Genomic DNA, 23480 nt, shown 5'->3' with positions numbered 1-23480 from the left:
ACTTAGCTAGAGCCGCGCCTCTACATTTATGCCAGATGCTCAATCAGTATGGCTCTCCTCCGCCAGAAGGCACATACATTGCACGACGAGAGTGTGTGAAAGAGAGGGAATGAGTAATGAGTAAGCATGACACAGATTTTCCACCTTTGTGGGACGGGTAAGCCCCAAAAGTATGCAAAGTTTTGATATTTCATTCAAAAGCATATCTATGTTTATGATTATGTTTACATTTTATACGGGCAATAATGAAACTTTGAAGATGATAAAAAAGTTAAGAACCATTTGCTAGATATTGACAAATAGGCACAAATTCCGGCCAGTAGTCGGCAGTTCCGCACAACGATTTTTTCTGAGGCTGTCGCTGTGAAGCACAGGAGAAGTTCGCCGCAGACTTTTTCTGCAGAAATCGCTGGATGCGACGATCCTCAAGAATCGGCATCCCGAACTGAACCATTTGCTGGATGTTCCCGTTCACCGCCAGCTCAGAAGCTTTCTACATTATGCCGAAGTGTCGACGGGCATTGAAGGCCATTCACGCTCAACCGATACATAATCTTAATGTTGTGCGCCTGAAATGTTTGATAGATATAGTGGTGCTCATCTCGCTAAGGTACACGTTTTATGGCGCCCTATAGCACAGGTATTCCTGATAGTGTGAGAGAGCTTCTGCCATCCCAAACCAAAATTTTTTTCTTAGCTACTGTTTCTCTGTTATTTTAGAAGTCATTGCACTATTTTGAAAAATCACCCAGCAGTCGAAAATTTCCAGTGTCCAAACCTTGTCAAGCCCCCTTAAAATGTAAGAACATTCAGATTTTCTTGTTTCTCCAGAGTGGATTGTACTAATATTTGTTCATCACAGCTGAGATTAGCCGGGGCGGGGCACTCTGCTACAGCGACTGCTCCCGGACTGGACTTCACCAAAAATGTGTTGTGCACTCGGACAGCGGCACAGCGATGGAGGTGAGGGTATTCGGCTAAGACAACTACGACAATTCTGGGTGGTGATATGCTGGTTCGTCCACAAGAATTGCAGTCAAAAGCTCAGCAATCCGTTGCCAAATAAATTTTAAGTTTTGCATGTTGAAGAGTGGAATGTTCTATTTGCCAGGGTCCGCAGCAGATTTTTTTACTGGGTACTCATAAAGAAGAAGGAAGTGTTTGTGACGATCCCATAAAGTGTACATACTCTTGAGTCGGACGCCGCCTAGGGCACCCGTGGGCCTTATGACACTGGGCGTTATGACATGCACCCTTTATTTGTAGGTTGTAGCTTGAAAGGCATTTCAACATATATGTATCTAGCCTTAGAAATGAGTAATAATCTTTTCCTGCTCTGAATGCCGTTTAATCGTCTTTGGTGGACTAAAAGCATATGAAGGCCCCTCCCAGCACCTGCGAGACTCACATATTCTGTTAGCCTCGTTCATGGCGAATTTAAATACATATTTTAAATTTTTTGCTTAGGACTGCTGACCTTGAACTGATGCTATTTTTCAGCTGGCCTTTCAGTTTCAGGGTGAGGTTTATTTGCTGCTTGGAGTGCAGCAAAAAAATAGGCTACCAACATTTACTTGTCCTTAGAGACACATATTTTGACAACCATCGTTATTTCAAGTAAATTTTAAGACCCCCAATGCCAATAAACTCAAACAAAAATAGTGCAGGCAAAAAATAAACAACAATTTAAAAAGTCAACTTTTGTAACTTCAATGAGATATTCTGGTCTGAACAGTAACAATTTGTAACCTATATATGTATATATATATTTTTTGGTATTTCTTGACTGTGGCTTCATATAAAAACTTTAAAAAACATTAGTTTATATTTTTAAAATATTTATTTTCAAACAATTATATAAGTTTTTCCACATCTAACGAGCTAACAATTTGTTCCTACTAGAATGAAGAATTCACACACTGTGCGGTGGCTATTTTAAAAAAATTAATTGATGTTCTTGGACTGTAAGCTGAAATTTTTTGAACATATTTCTACCACGGTAAATAAGGCCTTGGGCGTGCTTGGGTTTATAAGGAGGTGCTCGAACCCTATATAACGAAGACCCGAACACTGTTCTTGTTTGTGGTGTTATGGTGTCTTCAGTACAAAGTACACCAGGGTCGGAATATAGAATCAGTCAAAAACAAAACATGTTTTCTTTGCGCGCCCTCAGCTGGAATGCAGTTGTAAGATTGACATCTGACCCTAAAAGATTGATTGAAATAAACAAATAAAGATTTATATAATCTTAGAAAAAGTCTTTGCCTTATTTTTACGCATAACTTGACGAGGGGTGAGGTTGATAGTCCTGTCTTGTTCACTACAGAATCTTCCGCTTCATGGATCGAATTTTGCCTTGCATGAACCGTTTGAGGTCATTATAATTCCCTTTACAGTATACATATATACTAATACTACAAGTACACTTTCTCTTCTTAAAGTACTAACACTAACACAGTTCTCCAGTAATTAGTATTAATATTTGTAATTTAAATGCATGCTTAGCTCTTTTAGTTGAGTGAAGTTTAGTTTTCCTTGAATGTTGCGAGATGCGAGATCTTTGTTTTCTGCATGTACGCTATTGGATCGTTTATACGCGTCGTGCGTCACGCGGCAACGCTCCTCGGTCAGTAGGGCGGAAGGAGGAATGCGTTTCTGCCTGGGATCCGTGCGTAATAGGCTTCTGCTTGGTATCGCATGGGGCGCTTGATGGTCACTTTCGAAGGAGATAGAAATCAAAAAACTAAACGAAAACGGTGATTATTGTCTTCGGTATGCCTCTTACTTTGTACGGCTATTTACTGCTTTGCACTGCTTAACTCACCTAGGTCCTAGAGGAAATGCATCTTCTTCCAAACTATAATATGAAAATGCAACCTTCCAACTGAGATTTTAAATGAATTTCCCATATTATTATTGAATCCAGACACTATTTCTGTTGCTGTGGTACAAAAGCTTCCTTTAATATCGTATACACTGGCATACTACTGCGTGCAAACAAACCAACGTTCTACATACATTCATAGATGCTCGTGGGACAATAATAATTTCTCTACAACAATTCCTACTTATACATTTGTCATATATATATATATATACGTATATCTTTTCAATAAGCGATGAAAAACGACAGTCTGAGCGTTCAGACTAAGCATTGGTTGAAGGCTGGAAAAGTGGAAGGGTGGCGGTACGATTTGCATAAACATAAATAATCAAGTTTAATAGCTATGGCATACTAGTTGTCTTGGCCCTAGATCTACATACATCTAAATCTAACAAAGTTTATAAAAAAAAACAAAAAAAAACGCAGCTCAAGTGGGAGCGAGTGGTGGAACTAACTTAGAGATAGGTGCTCGGAATTATTTTTGTGGTCTGCGTTGTCGGCCTTATCTGCCTGATAGCGTTGCAGCGGCGGAATGGCAAACATGACCAGACCACTGATGGCGATCATCAGGCCAGCCATGAGGAAGGCCGGAGAGTACGAGTTCGTCAGGTCGTACATCCCGCCTAGAGAAGAAGAGAAAGAAGAAGATGATCCAGTGAGTGGGCTTCCATGAGCGATCCACGAGGGAAAGACTTACCTCCTATGGGGGGACCAATGAAGCTAGCAATGCCCTGGAAGAGCAGCAGCAGGCCAAAGGCATTGGTCAGCTTCTCCAGCCCCAACAAATCCACTAGGATAACCGAGGTGAGGCCCACATAGGCGCCAATCGTGAACCCAAAAACGACGCAGTACATTGCCAGCGAATTAAAGTCCTTACAGAGCGGCACCATGGCAGTGGCTGAAAGACAGGAGGAGCATGAGTCGGTGAGAATAGGACAAAGTAGAATGAATTGTCACTCACCGAAACCGCAGGCCGTAAGACAGACGTTGTAGACGAGAAGCCGGTTGACCCACGGCTTATCCGACACGTAGCCGAGGATGATGCGGCCCACGGTGTTGGCCACGCCGATTGTGGCGATCAAATAGCTGCTATTTTGCTTGCTAATGCCGAGCTCCTCAGAGTAGGCGGCTATGTACAGGTAGGGCACGTTAAAGCCAATGCTAGTGCAGAAGTTCGACACGGAGAAGATCACAAAGATCATGTCCTTAAGCAGCGAGAAGTTCATCATTTCGGAAAAGGTGTCGCGGGTCTCCGTGGAGCAGGTGATGCAGCCGCAGCATTTGGCGCTCTCCTGCAATGCATGGACGGAATTATATTAATGGGAAATCAGTTGGATTGTCTTAACAATTTGCAGTAATTTAAGTGAAAAGCATTCCATACTGAACATTCTATATTTTAGTCCGAAATCGAAATTAGGGGTAAGGATAGGCCTAGGAAGAAGTCGATTCCCATGGCGATGGGTGGTGGTGCGTCTTCGGACGACCGACAACCGATCGCGTAGTTCTTTGTGGCCACCAGCCAACAGATCATTATCTGGGGTGGGGGTCACACTCGCCTCGTCCACTGTGACGTCGCAGTCGGAATGTGCCCGACGACGACGACGACGACGACGACGACGACGACGACGCCGCATTAGCATATTAGCTTTAAGTGTAAGTGGCTCGGCTCATGTTAGTCAAATGATGTCGACAGCCAATGAATATTCGAAGGGCGACTTATGTACGTTCCCGTCGGATCGGATCGGATCGGAATGATTCAAACTAGAGCAGACCATAGCGTGGCAGTGCGGCACGGGCTGGATCCAAAACCGATCCACGGGACCTGCAAGTGATCAGTGCGCCGTAAGCTTTGGACGCGACGGCACCTGGTACCTGGTCGGGGCGATGTCATTGGCAAACTTTTACGAGGATAGCGAGATATTTGTGACGGGCGGCTCAGGAGTGGTGGGCAAGGCGCTAATTGAGAAGCTGCTCCGCTCCTGCAATGTGCGCCGCATCTACGTCCTGCTGCGTCCCCGCCGCCAGCTGAGTGCCGAGCAGCGACTGGTCAAGCTGCGCCAGGCCACAATTTTCCATGTGCTGCACCAGGAGAAGCCCGACGAGCTGGACAAGCTGGTGGCAGTTCCCGGGGACGTCTTGCTGCCCGGACTAGGTATCGATCCGGCCATGGCTGCCCAAATGTCGAAGGTCTCGCTCGTCTACCACTGTGCGGCCACCGTGCGCTTCGACGAGCCCCTGCGAGTGGCCCTGCAACTCAACGTTGGAGGCACCTTCGAGGCCATCAAGTTTGCCGAGACTCTGGCGCACCTGCGCGTCTTCGTCCACGTGTCCACCTTCTACAGCAATCCATATCTGAAGTTCGTTGAGCCCAAGTACTATTCCTCGCCCATGGACTGGCGGCTGTGCCTGCGCGTGATCGAAGAGGTGCCAGACGATGGAATGCTAAATGCGCTGACCCGCAAGTAAATACAGTCTTCCAAAATGATCATAATGTCCTCGACAGAACCTCAATCAATTCTGTCGACTAGTCGTGTACGAATTCGTTGTTTATCCTTCACCAAAGTCGCCTGGATCTTAATTGATACTCCATCGATCTTACCAACCGATCCCTGATTGATCCTGTACTCCTCTACAAACCACATTCCGTCGATCCCTCATCCTTTGCTTAACATACCCACTCTTCTTCTCTTGTTCTTTCGAACTTTTTTCAATTCTTGACTCTCTCCCTAATCTCTTTCGATCCGCAGGCTAATTGTGGGTTTTCCGAACACGTACACGTTCACCAAGAACTTGGCCGAGTCCCTGGTCAATGATTATCGCTGCCGCTTACCGCTGATCATCTACCGTCCATCGATAGGTGAGCATAGTCCATGATCAGTCAAAAATCGACTGACTTGTGTCCTTACATGACTTATCGTCCTGAATTATCGTCCTTATCGTCCCCATAGTTTTGTTTGCGGTCGATGATCCATCGCCTGGTTTCTCCCCCTCGCTCATGGGTGCCATGGGTCTGTTCGCTCTGGTCGGAGCAGGCATATTGAAAACCGTATATCTGGGCAAGGAAACGCGCCTTGACATAACACCCCAAGACGTGGGCATTAAGTGTATGCTCTCTTACACAAAAAAAGGCCAGGAGAAGTACCAGAAAGGGTAAGATCCATCCCGCCAGAAAGCTGCTTAGATCGTGATTGGATAACATGTTGGTTGGCAACCTTTGCAGGCCGCCCAAGGAGATACCCGTGTACATGTCATCCTCCTGCACGCACGTTCCGCACACCTTCACCCAAATTGCCGAGCAGATGGACACATTGGGCTTGTGGAAGAAAGCCGCCTTCGAGAAGAGCCTGATGGTGCCTGGCTGTCACTATACGGATAGGCGCTGGGTCTACCAGTTCCTTGTCTTCACTAAGCAGATTCTCCCTGCTCTCCTCATCGATCTACTGCTGCGCCTCTTTGGAAAACGACCCCAGCTCATGGGCGTTGTGCGGAAGGCCTACCAGACCCTGGAGGTGATGCAGCCCTTTATGTTCAACAACTACGACAGTCCTGGGGTCACGGAAAAAGACGAAATATCGAAGGAGAACCATGGGTAAGGGCATTTCTACCTCTCTGCTGTACTCCTGGTGATACTCCTGCTGATCACGATCTTCCCTCTACGATGCAACATCGTCTAGCACCGACTTCCATTTGAACCCCTTCACTGATCCGGATATCAATGGTCTGGTGATCCGCGTAAGTGGCCAAATGCTCTACAGCATCCGGGCACATCTCTTCAAGGAGGATCCGTGCACCCTGCCACGCTCCCAGCGAATACACACGATGTAGGTATTCCCTTTCCTTACCTCTTATTCCCTGTACTCCCCCACTGACACTGTCTAACCACTCCATGCAGCAAGACGATTATCTACCAGGGCCTGCGCCTCATTCTGCTGTACAAACTCGTCCGCTGGATCTGGGCCAGCTATCTGGGGCAGCACTTCTAGATCAGATCTGCAACCACCTATTTCTTTTTTTTCTCTTTTTTTTTGTACCCCTTAGTTTAGTTCACTTTGATGTCAGTTTGTTACATATGTATGTACATACATACAGGCATAAAACATACATATCTACTACGACCGAGACAGTTCGAGATCATGCAGCGAATACCCTTAAGTCCAGCAATCGATATGCCCCCGCCGGACGCAGTGCAGTCCAAGATCCGCACTTCGTGTAACCTTGCTAGTGGTGTCTGGCACAATATTGTGTTCGGGCTGAGCTGTCTAGTGACCCTATTCGAAGTAGCCTACATAGCCCTGATGCTGGGTCGTAAGCTTACACGATAAAAACATAGCTCTCCCGAAAAGGGAAATTTTAGGGGTCCCATCCCCACTAGGGTACCCAAACCTTACCATATCCAATGTCCAATAAATTGCCTTGAGAAATACAGAAAATACAAATTTAAATGTAACCTACCTGACTCTGGTCCATCTGATTACTCTGGCGTAAGGAACCATATCGCTTGATCACTCCTGATCCGGACATGGAGCGGTTGAGGTCGTTCCTCGAGCTGGCATACTCCGGCAGATTGTGCAGCGAGCCCTGAGGAGAACCGAACAAGAAGTTGGAGTTGTTCCCTGCGGACGGACCCAAGTAGCGTATAGAAAGAGAATACTCACTTGATAGAGAGCATCCACGCGGTACATGGTTCCACTGGCGCTTCGCTCCCGATGAGCATCGCGCAGCGGAGTCAGCTGGAGCTGGCTGTGGCAATTGCGGGCGATGTCGTCGTTGCTGGTGCTCTTCACGACCACTGTAGTGTGGGTCGGGGGCGCTAGGGGGGTCTGGCCATTGATGGCGCCGTTCGAGTTATTGTTCTGTGGGGGAAGAACACACCGAACTGAGCAGGGGGTCTCTAGGTTGCAACAAAGGATACCCACCAGATTGGGCTTCAGATTGTGTCCCATGCTGTTGGATCGACACAAGGTACTTCCGCCAGTGGCCACACCACCTGCTGGGACATCCGTGCGCTGGGGCAGCTGCAGGTACTGATCCGTGGGCACCACCTTGAGCGGCTCCAGCTCGGCGGGCGTCGTGTTCTCGTCAATGATGGCAGACTTCTTCCCCAGCTTCGGGGTACTGGGAGTGTTCGGGGGCGTCTTCGGCGGCGCCTCCAGCTCCAGCGGCCGGAACATCGCCCCAAAGATGATGCAATTCAGCACGATGCCCCCGATGATCAGCATGGCCCCCCGCCAGCCATAGCTACCGATCAGATACTCCGTAAGAGGGGCAAACACGAAGGTGCCGAAGCCGGAACCGCACACGGCGATGCCAGTGGCCAGGGAGCGCTTGGAGTCAAAATACTGCGTAACGCTCACAATGGCCGGCAGATAGATTAGGCCGAAGCCAAGCCCCGTGCCAAACCCAATCGTAATGATCAGCGTGAGGACGTTTTGGGCAAACATGCTCACTATGATGCAACTGGCGGCCAGGATGGCCCCCGCTATGGTCACCGCCCGGCACCCATAGCGATTGACAAATGAAGAACTGATGGGACCTGCCACAATCGACGAACGTTTTAATAATGGACCCAAATATAGAATAGACGATTCGAATCATGCAGAAATAATCATAAAGCGATTCGGACAATTTATGAATGATCTGAAGAACGCTCACAGAGTCCATACAAATCTGTTCCACCCGGAGACGCCACTTACCTGATGAAAATGTCACGCCCACCATGATTGAGGCTATCCAGGCAGTGTAACCCTTGCCCTCTTTGAAGTAGTCGAGAAACTCGTTGTAGAAAATTCCGAAAGAATACGTCATCCCATCGGCTGTGGAAAGAAAAGAAAAGAAAAGAAAAGAGAAGACAAGACAAGACAAGTAGTGAGAAGTGATCATTTCTGGACCAGCCCCAAGGAAGGACACGCTTCTCGAGGCTGCTCAACAATTCAATAATTCGATTACGCCGGTTCGAACTGGCCGCTTTGGACGAGCTCTTTGGCAGCGCTCGGCAGCCCATAAATCAGTTTAACTGGACAATTAATTACGGCCCTACATTTATCAGGCCCCCGACTTTAGCCCCCACATCGATAACTATTCTCGTGTCTGGGCAATTACAAAAACGAGCCGATAAGATTATCTGGTATCTGGGAGGGGCTGGGAGGCAGTCGCCGGGCACTTGGCCGACAATTATCACCCAATTGATAGTTGTATGCCTCAAGTGTCGACTGTACTCTCGCTCACTCACTCACTCACTACCTCCCTCCCCTTCCAAATCAGCCAGGCGACATTCGAGGCGTATCAGGAGTGGACGTGGACGTGGACCTTGTAGGTGTACCGTGGCTTAATCTGCACGGGCTGGCCATCCTAATTTCGAGCGATTAGGGTGCGTAAATGCTTCCCAAGTATTTATGATCCCCGATCCGGCGAATCTCACCGGTAGCTCTACGAAAATGCTTAGTAGCCGATTGGGCATTAGTAGAACCCACTTTACTACTTTTACCGACGCTGTTGCCAGCGGACACTCCAAGGTTTCCGGGGGGGGTTTGATTTATGGCACCTTTGAAGGGGAGCGGAGCGCAATATGGCCCATGAAGTGTGCAGAAACCTTCCGGGTGTAACCGAAAGCCCTAAACCCAGAGTCCGTGCAAGGGAAAGTTCGAAAGGAATGGAGATTCGTTAAATGGACTCGAACTTACTGACAATGTGAATCATGAAGGATGCAAACACCACCACCCAGCCCCAGCCACCATCCGGCGGCGTGGGCATTCGCTCCAGATCCATTTCACATGGTTTTTGGTGGGGCTGATGGTGCTGCTGCTCCTTCTGTTCTCTCTGGTTTTGGCTCTGCCGGTAGTGGGGCTGATCCTGGTGTTGCTGGGGCTGCTGTGATTTTCTCCGGGTGGGTGGTCCATGCACCATTTTCTTGATTTTCAAAGAAATACAGAAAAGGCAGGGGCCTCTTCCTCTTCCTAGTCGTAGTCCTACTGATATCGGGGGCCGGGTCGAGGCCTCGGGAAATGAGTGTACTGTACAGTGCCACCCACAAATCTGCCTCTCCGGTTGCTGCTGCTGCGGCCGCTGCTGCAACTTCTGTTGATGCTGCTGTGACCGATGGCGCTGGTCCTGCCGTTGCCGATGCCACTGCCGCTGTCGCTACCGTGTCGTGCTCTCTTCTAGTTTCGCATGGTGTGTCCGCTAAAATGGTATGGAAATCAATGTAAACTATGTTGGAGTTAGAAAGTGTTGTACGATGTTCGTACAAGTATCGGCGAGTATCGGCTTAGCCGCCCCGCCCCACCACCGCCCCAGCAGCCTATGGCAAGGCAGAAAAACACGTGATGATGAGTGTGTTGTTTGTGTCTTTGAGTGCTGATGATGCTTATCAGCGAGATCCGCCAAAATACATTGACCCTTCGAGACAATAACTTAGTCAATGGCACAAGACAGATTGTTCCTACATACCACTGTACATACAAACCATACATACTATGTTTTCATGTGCTTACACATGTGTACACATGTGTAATCGTAGGTACATATGTCCGAGAATAGATCATAGAAAGAACAATAATAATTGTGAAATCTTTAGATCGGTTAATTAACGGTAATTCAATGATAAAATGCTCGGAAAGCTTTGAAAAAATTAACTTTAATATGTATGTATCTTCAAATCTTCCTGTAATATGTACTATTTATTACAAATTACAAAAAGATTTGAAAGTCTAAGATCTTTGAGCCGGGCCGTAAAACCCGTAGAAACATCTAATTGTGTATTCATCTCATGCAGAATACACATACTCCATACACTATACACTGTTGTTGTGGATCGTTTTTGGAGATGGAGAAATTTAATATTGTATGAATATTGCTTATAGCCTAAGTTTCCATCTAAAGCGCTTCCCCATTCCCCGTTTCGACTACCCGGTTAGAAACCATTTTGCAACAGATCCAAGCTAATTGCCTAGATCTCAATCGCTCCATTACTAAGCTGCAGAGCCTTAGATGCAATTTGGATCTGTTCTGAATCGGTTGTGTATCGGGCAACAGTATGAATGTGAATCGCTGGGGAAGCGGAGACATTGACGCCAGAAACGGAATGCAATGCAACTCAAATCGAACAAATTAAACGAAACCAAATCAAAGCAGTTATCACACAGTCAGAAACCTTCTGAACTGTCATCCCTGCCCCTAGACAGCCCCCATCGCACACGCCCCGCCACGCCCCACGTCGTTGCCATCTCCATTACCCTTATCATCGTTGTCAATGTTGTGGCTGTGTTTTGGCAGATTCCGCTTACATTTCCATTGTCCGCTGATCACTGTTTTCCCTCCCGCAGTCTCTGGCGCAGTCTCTGGCGTGAGACGAGACCGGGGGAATGGATGGTAGGGTATCATTTATAGAACTCAGAATCTCGCTTATCAGCTTCAGTTCGAAAACACCCGACTCTGAATGATCGGGCCGAGCTGTGCGATTTAGACCCCCAGCAATCAGAGCGTTTAAAAACTTTCGTACGTACGGATGTACGTGCGTATGTATGTATGAACGCTTGTACATATACATATACAGCAGGAGAGCTGGAGAGCTGGAGAGCTCGAGAGCCGGAAAAGATGATTTGACATGAGCCCGATTGATATTCTAGTGTGCCTGGATAAGGGATAAGGGATACGGGATACGGGATTCGGATACAGACCAACACGTCTGAGATAAGTTTCGAGACGAATTCAACACTCTGCACAGTTTTCATTTGTGCGGTGCAAGTTCGCGAACGAGTCTTAAAATAAGAACCGGGAAAGGTATTTTGCCTAAGCAAAGAAACTCAGATTCTGAGCCACGACAGACGACTATTAGAACACGCCAAGGTGCGAATTATTCTCGTTCTCGTTCTCGCTGTCGTTTTGTTTTTCGCTTTCGCTTTTGTTTTTGTTTTGTTTTTTATTGTTCTGTTTTTGCACAAATAGATATAACCATAAGTAGGTATAAGCATATGTATATGCCTGCTTAATCATGGGGCCATGGGGCTGTTATTGTGGGATTCGACCAGTGACCAGAACAAAGCGCAAAAGTTGCAACAATGCCGCAAGATAATTTTGACATGATAATGCAGAGAGGAGCAGAGCAGTCCGAACAAAACAAATGCTGTGTTTCAGCTGTGTCCATGCCCATATCAGCCCACACTCGATATGCAGTCGAGCATTATATTGTATGTACTGAATAATGGCCATCCAGGCGTACAGGCATCCAGGCATCCAGGCATCCGAACAAAGCCAGACTCAGTCGAAATTGATTAGAAACAATGGAAATGTGGAGACGTGGAGATGGAGCAGAGAGAACTCTAACGGAGGCGTCTCCGGCTCTGTGGCATGGCAACCAGAACCAAAGCAGGAAACGCAAAGCAGCTTCAGCCCGGATGATTCACTCGTCGGCGCTGTGCTTTGTGCAATCAGGGCAATTAAAACAAAACAAAACAAATCAAATCGAATCAACTAAAACGAGAGACCAAAAAACGCCGCCTGAACTTCTACCTACGGATCCCGACCCCAGAATCCAGCGACCACCGTCCCAGCGAATTATCGCTGACCAAATTTTGACCATGACATTGAGTGGCTCCCCCAATCTCTGTTTCTATCTCGACTCTATCGACTCGGCCGAATGTTGCGCATACGCAACGTTAACTGAAAGCGGGAAATGGAATTGGAAATGGAACGGGAACGGGAACGGACCACACATAGATCGGAGTACCGCCCACGCCGTATCATCCGAACAAGCAGTGAATAAATAGACTTTGAATTCAGGTTCTGTGAGTGCGGCCGGATTGTGGCTGCACTTCATTATGTGGCTTCTGTGGGCGTTCAATGGATAGTTGGGGATGGTTGGGGAAGGTTGATAAAAGCTGCAGATAAGGGAAACGATTTGAATGCGTCTGGTATTGGGTTGAAGCCGTTTCTAGGTGCATTTAATACCCTTCAAAAGGGTACACACATATGTATGTGTGTACCTATCGTCTGGACATGGTGTATTTGAAATAATAGACAGTCCATTTATACGTACATACATATGTACATAAATAGATAGGTATATAAGTTCCTTGTCGTCCAACTTCAAAGTTGGATTAACAATACTGAGAAAAGGGCACTAAGGACACGTCCTGCACATATGCATACATATGCACATACGTATGGATGTACATATGTCGTATGTAAGTACATATGTACATCTGAAATGGACGCTCTCTGAATTGAATCTCAATCGGCTTTAGATCTGCGCTTACATCTGGTTGTGTATCGGCTATGAACCGGTTAATCCAATGCCACCACCGCCGAACCACTAGCACTTGTTTATCTTGCACTCTTGAGCTGTTGCCCCACTGGGCGACAAGCTGCGCCTGGCAACGCCCTGCAACGCTCGGCAGTGCAAGGTCGCCACCCAATTGGCGATAACAGCACCACTTCGCCGATATGCACATGCCCGCTCGGTGTCCCTTTCTGCGAGTAGACAGGTACATACACACATGCCCTTTCGATGCACCCATTCATTCATGTGCAGATTGCATTATGCGGCGTGGACTTTGCCTTGACCTATCTGCAGTGAGCGCACTGCCTCATATTCCCCATAAACATACTCGTGTAATAAGTGCCCAAATGTTGTGCGCAGTTAATGAAATTGCAGTATCAGCAGCTGCGGAACACATTCGATAAAGTGGTGCGGCCGCTTTGGGAGGTGGTGCTTTTCTTGTTTTTGTTTTTTTTGTGTTTTTTTTTTTTTGTCCGGACTGGGGCTGGTGCTGATGTGGGTCGTTGAACCACCAGCAGAAGCAGAAGCAGAAGCCGAAGAAAAATAAAGCAATTTTCGGTGCCACCAAAAATGGCAAGAGAAATAGAGAAAGAAAGAGAAAAAGAAAAAGACACGGGCCACACTTGCATGGAACATGCCATGGGAAAGGGGATAAAACGAAGCAAAAACATGCAAGCGTGCACTCTGCACTCTGCACTCTGCACTCTGCACTCGTCCTACGGCTCGTTCATCCAGTGCGGAAAGCCTCTGTAATAATAAGTCCCAGAAGGTGAAGGAGACAGTTTTCTGTCACCCTCTAGTACCCAACGAGCCCGTTCTTGGTCTTTAATCCCTGTTAGAAGAATCCAACGCGGCTAGGAGTTCTCCCAGTAGTCAACCCCAGTCCGTCTGTCCATCTGTCCGTCTGTCCATCTGTCCATCTGTCCATCTGTCCATCCGTCCATCCGAACAACCTCCTTATTCGTTCACACTTTGTTTATCGCGGAATTAATTCACTTTGCTTGTCACTAAATGAATTTCTGATTTTGCGGTCACAGATTTTTAATTGCTTTGGCCTTGGATTCACTTTGTGCTCGCTTCCCACTCCGGCCACAGCCTGCCATCAATCTCCTCCGCCGGGGCAGAGGTGGCTGTTGACCTTGGACAGGGAGAACAACTGACCCACTAACCAGATTTCTCTGTTCGCAGTAGATATGAGATGGACTGGAATCACTTACATAGGTATGATACATGTTAAGTGACGCCGACCTGCACTTCCAAAGATTTCACTGTTTTTACGCATCTCTTTTCTTCAGATAATTCTATTTGACCCTTATCCTGAATTAGTTCAATGCATAGTACATTTATTAGCAACACATCTCGTCAATATTGTACATTCCCAGTTTTGGAATGAAGTACGTGGTTTTTTTACCCTTTTTTACACCCTTTTTATTTCCTACTGAATCCTCTTAATTTCTTTGCATATTCTTTTCCGTTTATTTTCTTAATTTTCCGGGTGAATCTTAACTCCATTTCATACTGATCAATTCAACAATTGAATCCTCTGGTCAAAAACTACATACATATGCTTGTATGTATTTCCTTCTAATTATCGTAATTCTGTCTTCGGAACCTTGCTTTCAAATATGCTCTATGTCAAGCTAGAGGACAATTCATTAAAGCTACGTTCCCATATTTATTTGCTCCTTATATTTTTCGAATTTCTTTTCTGTAGGCTCGATCTCTTGAATATTAGTCTTTCCCATCATTATTTTGCTCCACTTTCCAGCAATCTCCACACCCCCCAAGATCAACAGCCCTGCCAACCTTCACACAAGTCGGTATCGATTCCACTCCAACTCCCACTCCGACCCCCCTTCAAAGATTGCACTGGCATGGGCATGGGCATGGGCATGGGCATGGGCATGGGCATGGGCATGGGCCACCTGTTGACCGACTGAATGGCGAGAGGGGAATATGCATAGGGGAATATGCACTTTCGGCTCTCCCACATTCGTTCTGTGTTTGTGTTAATAAGAGTGTGTGTTTATAGGCAGGCAAAGGCAAACCGAACCAAACAAAAAAAATAAATACCAACAAACTGTTGAGAATTCATTTAAAAATAGTCTCAGTAAAGAGTGCGCTCTTTTCGCTTCGGTTCGTCTCGTTTTTATTTTTGTTTTGGTTTCCAGAGCGATTGCATATTTAATTTTTGGAAGTCCGTGTAGATCTGAGTGGATATGAGAGCTATGGCTCAGAACATATGTAACTGCCCGCTAGCAGAGTGCTCTGCTTACCACCCGGACGGTGAATGGTGAACAGTGAACGTTGATGACTTACCTCTCACTTTCAGTTACTGTTAACGGTATTTCTGTTACTGTTACTATTACTGTTACTGTTACTGTTACTGTTACCAGGGCTATGCGTGTGCCGTTACTATTGATTTCTGTCTGTTGCTAAATGCTTCCTTTCGCTGGAAGTGGGCACTTATGCTGGGTTCGATTCGATCATTTGATATTGGCTTTGTTAGCGTTTTTTTGTGCGCAAATCGTTTTACGACTTTGTTGACAATTTTCGTTCGCGCTCTGTCCGCTGCAGCTGCAGCTTGAACGTCCCGTCCTACAGAGATTACGAACTGCACTCGAATCAACTGCAATCAGATTGCCATTAGATCAGTCCAATCTGATCAATTTCACTCGATGCACTTTTGATTGATTTTTCCCAAGGATTTTGGATGATTTTTTAGCGAGCAAGTGGGGAAAGTCCTGTCTTGCTGGCGCTTCTTTTCCTTACACTTTTCGTACTTTCAAGCTTTTCGCCTTGGACAATGGTTACTGGTCTACTGAGTGTACGATTTGGCTCATCTTAGGCCTATGTTCGATCCGATGCGATCCGATCCGATCCGATTCATGTGCATAGAGGCCGACGAGACGCAACCGATGTCGTTGTCAGCGAGAGACCAAATAAAATTAAATGTGAAATGTGTAAGAGCAAAAAAGCGAATAGGAAGAAGCAGTGGAGCGGAAGAACAGTGGAACAGAGGAACAGAGGAGCGGAGGAGCGGAGGAACGGCAGCACAGAAGAAAACATTGAAACCATTCCGAATGCTTGCTCTCTTACCCGCTCGCTCTCCCACACGCTCTCAGCGGGTTCTTATCAATAGCTTCTGCTGGAAAAAGCGAGAGCCCCACCGTCCGACCGTCCGACCGAACGACCGACCGACCCCAGAGAGACGTATGAGCCACAGATAGAGAGACTAAAAGAGAGCGACAGAAAGAGAACGACGAAGGGGGGTACAAGGTGCAGAGGTAGCGGGTGCGGGAGTGCCAGTGATCGGACTCAATCCGCATTCGAATTATAAACACCTTATCAGCTCTATAACTTTTCTACATTCCCATTATTGTTGCTGTCCCTTTTTGTGATTTCTAATTGTTGTACCGAAGCAAACACCTCATACATATGCATGTACATATGTACATACATATGTATACACCGTGTTTCTAAGAGGAGTACGGCACTGGCTGATCGAACTTGGAATGCCTATGCCTTTCTGGGCTTAGTGTTAAATTTTAATTAACAAATATATCCGATACGCATTGTGAGCAAAACGAAATCACGCATACTAACACCAGGAACATCAGGGTCTAGACACCATATAGAGTTCGATAATACCCTTCCTCACACGTAGCCTAACTGGACGTAAACGGCCTCTGCCAAGTTTATTAAAAGACTAGAAATTCACATGCATACATACATACGAACATATATAGTACGACTCCATTTTGTGGACATCTAGAAATATCCTATATTTTGAATCAAGGCCCCTTTCGGTTGTTCAATTCTCATTTAGAGTAACTTTTGCTGAGACTAACTAAAATATTATTAAGCTAAATAAGTTTAAATTGTATCTGCGGGAGAAGTGCTGCCCACAGTGTTGGAAACACACTTTGCGGTCGGACAAAGAAGTAGTGGGGATGTGAAAGTGATTTCCCGATCTTCTTGCATTCTTTGCAGATCACAGTGGAACAGAGAACAGAAGTTTCCCATCCTATCACTCTACAGTGGTGAAAATCTGAGGTCCAAAGCGAAAGCGACAACAAAAAACGATGTTTCTCTATGTAAGTTTCTTTATAGAGGCTGAGTGAATTGGATCCCTGGATCCCTGGGCCCCCCTGTACACCCCCTGGACCCCAGCCCTAAACAACTGTTCACTGACCATCAAATATGGAAATTGGACTTGGCCAAGCTTCGCACCGATCGCATAATTTTCTGAGCAAACAAAGCTTGGCCCAACACCGAAATGGATTTAATGCTAAAAATACACAGCACTCGGGACGAGCTAGACCCCAACACGAGACCCCTGATCAGAACCCAGACAAGGTGCGATCGTGACCAGATCGGTCACAGGTTATCCGATCAAGATTTGCGGAGATTACTTGCCTTTTCTTTTCTCTCTGGATCAAACCCCTTCCGCCAATCGATTTACTATTCTCGAAGCACGACAATTTCAATGAGTGATAAGGGAATGACAAGGGAATCGATTCCGCTCAGAGCCCCCGAAGGTGGCCTGCCGCGCCCCATTTTCAATTGATAAGATGGTTGCCAGATCCTGAGGCAGAGTACGAGATATAGCTACGGCTGGACGAGTCTACAACCGGGTAAATGGAGTGGAACTCTTTGGGTGGGTTAGCTCAGGAGCGGAGGGGATAGAAGCGGGTTCCGGATCCCGGCTCAGACTTTACACCTAGATTTTTCTGTTTTCAAAGCGTTTCTGTCATTCAAAAACATTCAACAAATTGGCACGAGACAACAACAAGTTTGACACGTAATGATAGATGGATCGTCTCCGCACTTCTTTGAGCTAACGTAGAAGGATGGTTGGTTCCGCCCCCAGATTGCTGCTTCGGATGGTGGTGCCGCTATTGCCGCTGTTGAACGGGCTCCAACAACTTGTCGTCCATAATCCAAGCGGACTGGCTGTCAGCAAAAATCTGGGGATATGTGGTCGAGTGAGCACAGAGTGTGCTCCTGCTTCTCCGGTCGATACTTGGTTACTGTTGTTTCGGTTATTTTTAAACGCATGGTGCTATTTTTAAACTCCAACTGTATCCCCAGCATCAATCCTCCGTTTCAGGTCTCAAGATTCACAGCCTCCCAGTTTTCTGGTCTCAGTCCCTGGCGTCGTCCAGCGCCATGATAGCGCCCGGTCACGGTGAGAACATTTCGTGGCTGTTGTTGCTCCAGAATTGATTGTGTTATTGTTTGTTCATCTTACAGCGAAGATTAGCAGGGGCAATCTGCTCCAGCGACTGCTCCCTGACTGGACTTCACCAAAAATGTGTTGTGCACTCGGACAGTGGGACAGTCGGACAGTGGGACAGCGGGACAGCGGGACAGCGAGACAGCGATGGCGACGAGGGTGTTAGACTAAGACAACTACGACGATTCTGGATGGCGATAAGCTGGTGCTATTGTCGCCTCCATCCACAAGAATTGCGGTCAATAGCTCAGCGATCCGTAGTCAAAAAAATATTAAGTTGTGCATGTTTATGTTCGTGAGTGTAATGTAATTTGATCTGGCTTTGGCTGGCCTGGTACGGGACCTAGCAGCCTCTTATCGGTGTCAAACACCTCTTGCTGATTTTATTTTAATAGGTGCATTCACTTGCCTTCCTCAATTCGAAACGGAACTCAAATAGAATCCCCATTGGCTTCATATTTCAATGCACTTCGATTGCAAATCCTATGTCCTATAGGGGGTTCAATGGTTCAAGCACTGCCTCATATATCGATATAGATGGATGGAGGCTATCGATGCAGTTACTGGATCGATCGTTATTTTATCGATGGGCATTGCTCGACGCATATCTATGAGGATTCCATTACGCTAGCAATCAATATTTACACCCTTCCTTTCCTTTCCTATTCCTTTCCTGGCCTGGCTGTTAATTGCCCAGTTCTCAGGGAACTTTGCGAATTGCGGAGAAGCCAACTGCCAAGAACAGCGCAGTAATATTAATGGGGTGTAGATTCATGCAAATTCATGCAAATTAGCTGACAAAAAAGATTGGCAGTCATCAATCAGCCGTAAATTGTCTGGCAATAACAAAGGAAATACTGCGCGTAGACATTTTGCTGTTGCCCTAAAGACAACAACAACAACAAGAATAACAACTGCAGCGACAGCACGAAACATGCCGCATTGCCATTGCGCATTCTAAACGCTGGCTATAGGAACTTGTTAAAGCGCCAAGTGCAGGGACCCACCAGCCACCAGACACCAGCCACCAGCCACCAGTCAAATGGGCGGGAAGGAGATGGGTTGGCCCTGACAGGTCATCCTAGATGTCGCTCTGGGGCAGGTGGCCCGGCCTGCCAGCCGTGCCAGCCCTGCCGGGCCGTTTGCATTGTTACCGCCTTCTATTTAACATGCACTTGTCTCGTCCTCTTTGTGTCGTATTAATATTTCAAGCCAGCCATGGCCAGTGGGCGGCTAGCACCTGTTGAGTGCCAGAGTCAGATGCATCAGATGTGCACCCCCATGGCCGCAGCTGGGCCTACGTGTGTGCTGTGGTCTATGGGTATGTGGGTATCTGTGGGCCAATTATGCACAGGATAATGAAAGCCTGTCCCCTGGGCCTGTTCGGGACTGAATCATGGTTTACTTACAATCAGAAGAGTTATGCTGGGACTGGTCCAGAGGTGGATCGGACGACGACAGCGCGGGAGAACTCATTGAAACTAAATGGCCAGCATCGGCGGCTTCTCGGTTGACTTCAGTGTAGTTTCGCTGTTGCACGTGCCGTGTGCCGTGTCCCGTGTCCGCGACAGTGTATGTGCGAGTCAGTATCTGTGTGTGTATGACAGGTGGTTACGAGTATATCAATGTACAATGCACAAACTTACATGGCTCTGTGCCACGCCGTGCTGTAACTGTGTCTGTGTCGGGCATCCCTCGGGCCACAAAAAACTTACCCTTGCATTTTTCGCTAGTTCACTGGCACGTGCCACGTGATGCGCCCGGCACGGATCGATCCTTAACTGCAGGTCACGGACGCTCGATACGGCACACGGATACGGATACGGATACGAATACGGAAACCTATGCGCTATTATGCACCAATACCTCCTCAAGTTCGAAAATCGAATTTGTTCGCGTAATTAATTGAAACTGTCCCTAATTTAGTTTGGACTGAACCCGAGCCGTGGAAAATTGACCGCGGGCCGCCGTTTAACTTTTAACGGAAGGGCGTCACGCACGCAGGTACCGCAGGTACCGGCGACAGGATTAAACGCTGTGTTTTGGCCCGTCTTGGGACCAACACAAAACAAGAGAGTCAACAAAGCTCGACGTCCCGTTTTGAAATGCAGCGCCGACTACAAGCTTTCGAGCTTTTATAGTGTGCTTTTACACTGCAATGGCCCACTCTACCGCTCTGCCACTGCCTCCACTCCTCCTCTAGAAAAGTGCGCGCCTGAATCACGTGGAATGTGAACCTGAGGTTCACTGAGGAGCTTAACAAATTTGAGTATCGTCACCCATGGAGCCGCCTTGCGCTTCCTTGACAGTGTACCACATGTGTCGCTCTAACGTGAGGTAGTCTCTGATACATACATACATATGTACATATGTATGTATACATATGTATGCTTTTGGAGCTTGGGGCATTACGAAATCTGGATATGGCAACAGGTTGGGTAACCTCTGCCAACAAAGCGTGGCACCTGGGATTGACAGGAAAGCTGCGCCTCGACATTTCCTTCCCCTGCCAACAGAGGGGCAGCTGGTCTCTCTCCAGACATCTTGCAAAGCAAATAGTAACTGTAAAAAAAGAAAGAAACGCTAGCTTTAAGCCTAGCAATCCTGCAGATTTTTCGTTTTTATGTAGACACGCCGCTGCTCAAGGGCGTACCAGGGTACCCCCTTCACATGCTTATTACTAAACACAAAATAATAAACAGCTTGTTGTCGTTACAACTTTAGCCGCAAATGGCCTCAAAAGTGTGTTGGACTAGACTGCTATTTGACCATGAAAAAACGAAATTTGGTGGTTGAAAATGTTTGATTGGTTTTAAAAATATTCTCCAAAAGATGAATACCAATTTGGAAACGTTTTAACGTATTTTCACAGCATAATTTTAACAAACATCTGGCAGGTTTCTATAGGTGTCTCATACCATAATTTTTATATCCGATACTCAAAATGAGTATAGGGGTATATTCGATTTGTGGTGAAAATGGATGTGTGTAACGTCCAAAAGGAATCGCTTCCGACCCCATAAAGTATATATATTCGACATTTTATATCCGGACTTCTGGGATATGTCACTGTTACAAGAATATTTCAAAACTTCGCATTGCCCACTACCGCCTCCACAAGGGGCGAAAATCTGTGGCATCCACAATTTCAAAGATACGAGAAAACAGAAAATGCAGAATCGTAGAGGACCATATCTATCAGGATACTGAATCTGGATCAGATCGGATCATTATTTTAACCAAAAGGAACAAAACAATTGGCAGTGGCTACTTAGTGCCCGACGACAAGTTCTGACTGACTCTCTGTCACTCTCGCACGTACTCTTTGTCGATCAATGTACGCGCCGTCTGCCGGATGAGAGCCATACTGACTAAGAATCTGGTATAAATGTAGAGTTGCGGTCTCCGCAGCAACTCACAACGTTCCCCTCGTTGTATCTGTTTTTTATCCAACTGACTTTTATAGTTTAAGTTTGATCGATGCAAGCGCTAAAATTTCTGCACGCAATGGAGCATGAGAGCATAAGCGGAAATAAAATCCGCAGGAGGTATTGGCTAATTGTAATGCTGAATGGCTCAGGGCTTTAAGGAGCTGGCCGTAGCCATGGAGTCTCAATTTTGCAGCCTGCAACTGCTGAATGAGTCTCCCACTGAATGAGTCTTTGCCACTACAAAGGCAACGACAGCTGCTGGCGATGCAGATTCGGTAACCGAATTCATCGCCTCGGAGAACGTGCAGCCAAGTACGTCTGCAGCGTCCGTGCTCGTGGTGTCCGCAGCTAGCTAGCTGTCCTGTCTGTTCCGGATCTCCGGATATTGCCAACACAGGTACTAGGCCTGTGGTGCCTAAACCACTGGTGGGAGTCCCACCAAAACGACAAGTTTTTGTTTCACGGCTGACCCCTGACCTCACATCTAATGATGTAATTGCTGTTGTTCAAAGCAAAATAAAAGCCGTGGGTTTAAGGGTGGAGAAATGTAACTTCTCCTATGCCAGGGAGATAGCCTCGTTTAAGATAAGCATCTCCCCAACTCAATTTGACACCATTTGCTCCGCCAAATTTTGGCCGGAGCATTTGGTGGTGAAGGCTAAGAAGAGGAATAGGCCCCCCATAACTCTTACAAATCATTCCAGTGTGCCACCCTCAACCTCAACTTCCTCATCTTCCCGTCCTGCTTCCACCCTTCCAAAAAACTAACTTCTCTATTAGTAACCTATCAGAATGTTAGAGGCTTATGTAGTAAGCTCAACATTCTTTTCCGGGATTGAATGAATTGTATGATTGTATCAAACCTGGTTAAAGCCGGACATTCTTAGTTCCGTGGTTTTGGCAGGTCGGTACACAACTTTTAGAAAGGAGGGGGCCCTTCCGCTCACCATACTTGAAGACGTCTACCATCCTACTTTCGAAGTGTCGCTAGATATAGGACCAACTGTATTGGATCGGTCGAGTAGGCAACCTGTCCGCTGCTTTCGTAAAGCCGAGTGTGCGATGCTTAATAACCTCATTAGGGATTTTGATTGGTCCGCTTTGTACTTGTGCACTGATGGCATAAAAGGCACAAAAATTGTTTACAATTCACTTTTTGTGATTCTTGTGTCCCGCTTTCTTGTCCGATTAGATCTGGAAAACCCCCCTTGGTTTACCAAAGAGTTATCCAGCCTAAAAAACATAAAATCAAGACTCATTCTCTCATTCTCGCCATGTAATAGGTAAGAACTACCTTTCTCGATGCAGGATACGTTTTTCTCAGTCCCTTGTTAAATGAATGTTCTTAACTTCATTATCTTCGACTAGTTAAGCCGGTGTTTTCACCGGGTCCAGACGGGGTTCCAGGTTGTGTACTCAGGTACTGCGCCGAGGCACTGTGTGGACCCTTGCTTAAACTATTCACCCTGTCCATTGATTCTTCTTGCTTCCCCCCTATCTGGAAGGAATCGCTTATAATTCCTCTCCATAAAAATGGTAGCAAGTCTGATGCAAAAAATTATAGAGGTATAGCAAAGTTATCCGCTATTCCCAAAATGTTTGAGAAAGTTTTTACTCCGCACTTGCAACATCTCTGCAAGTCACTTATAT

The 23480-nt window shown here is 46.6% G+C and overlaps 2 protein-coding genes and 1 long non-coding RNA gene across 6 annotated transcripts; 2 read left to right on the top strand and 1 right to left on the bottom strand.

Moving 5' to 3' along the window:
* The first annotated feature begins 285 nt into the window (after positions 1 to 285).
* LOC117184494 (uncharacterized) lies at positions 286 to 1240 on the top strand. The gene is made up of 3 exons (XR_004469882.1): positions 286 to 640; positions 721 to 799; positions 863 to 1240. It is a non-coding gene; the product is annotated as an uncharacterized lncRNA (long non-coding RNA).
* A 1650-nt stretch (positions 1241 to 2890) lies between these two features.
* Mct1 (Monocarboxylate transporter 1) lies at positions 2891 to 16101 on the bottom strand. 4 transcript variants are annotated; one of them, XM_033382369.1, is made up of 9 exons: positions 15480 to 16101; positions 9565 to 10090; positions 8578 to 8697; positions 7801 to 8417; positions 7540 to 7737; positions 7337 to 7462; positions 3846 to 4176; positions 3582 to 3782; positions 2891 to 3507 (listed from the first exon to the last, which is right to left on the bottom strand). In XM_033382369.1, exons 2-9 carry the CDS (start codon positions 9785 to 9787, stop codon positions 3335 to 3337), a joined length of 1989 nt encoding a protein of 662 aa, XP_033238260.1. In that variant the 5' UTR covers positions 9788 to 10090; positions 15480 to 16101; the 3' UTR covers positions 2891 to 3334. The 4 variants fall into 4 exon arrangements, with proteins under 4 accessions (XP_033238260.1, XP_001355229.4, XP_033238261.1 ...); XM_001355193.4 differs by having other exon boundaries at positions 9565 to 10063; XM_033382370.1 differs by having other exon boundaries at positions 9565 to 10063; positions 15933 to 16101.
* On the top strand, positions 4643 to 7326 carry FarO (Fatty acyl-CoA reductase in oenocytes). The gene is made up of 6 exons (XM_001355194.4): positions 4643 to 5346; positions 5632 to 5741; positions 5833 to 6034; positions 6105 to 6473; positions 6559 to 6705; positions 6777 to 7326. The coding sequence occupies exons 1-6, from the start codon at positions 4769 to 4771 to the stop codon at positions 6865 to 6867; spliced, it is 1497 nt and encodes a 498-aa protein (XP_001355230.2). The 5' UTR covers positions 4643 to 4768; the 3' UTR covers positions 6868 to 7326.
* Positions 16102 to 23480: the final 7379 nt, after the last annotated feature.

This window comes from Drosophila pseudoobscura, chromosome X (genome assembly GCF_009870125.1).
Source record: "Drosophila pseudoobscura strain MV-25-SWS-2005 chromosome X, UCI_Dpse_MV25, whole genome shotgun sequence".
NCBI classification, from domain to species: Eukaryota; Metazoa; Arthropoda; class Insecta; order Diptera; family Drosophilidae; genus Drosophila; species Drosophila pseudoobscura.
This window is presented reverse-complemented; position numbering and strand designations above follow the sequence as displayed.

Coding starts and splice junctions, on each gene's coding strand:
- FarO (XM_001355194.4), top strand. CDS start 4,769: ATGTCATTGGCAAACTTTTACGAGGATAGCGAGATATTTGTGACGGGC. Junction 5,742..5,832: donor CATCTACCGTCCATCGATAG/GTGAGCATAGTC, acceptor TCGTCCCCATAG/TTTTGTTTGCGGTCGATGAT. Junction 6,474..6,558: donor ATATCGAAGGAGAACCATGG/GTAAGGGCATTT, acceptor AACATCGTCTAG/CACCGACTTCCATTTGAACC.
- Mct1 (XM_033382369.1), bottom strand. CDS start 9,787: ATGGTGCATGGACCACCCACCCGGAGAAAATCACAGCAGCCCCAGCAA. Junction 8,698..9,564: donor CTTCATGATTCACATTGTCA/GTAAGTTCGAGT, acceptor TTCTTTCCACAG/CCGATGGGATGACGTATTCT. Junction 4,177..7,336: donor ATCAGATGGACCAGAGTCAG/GTAGGTTACATT, acceptor CATGCATTGCAG/GAGAGCGCCAAATGCTGCGG.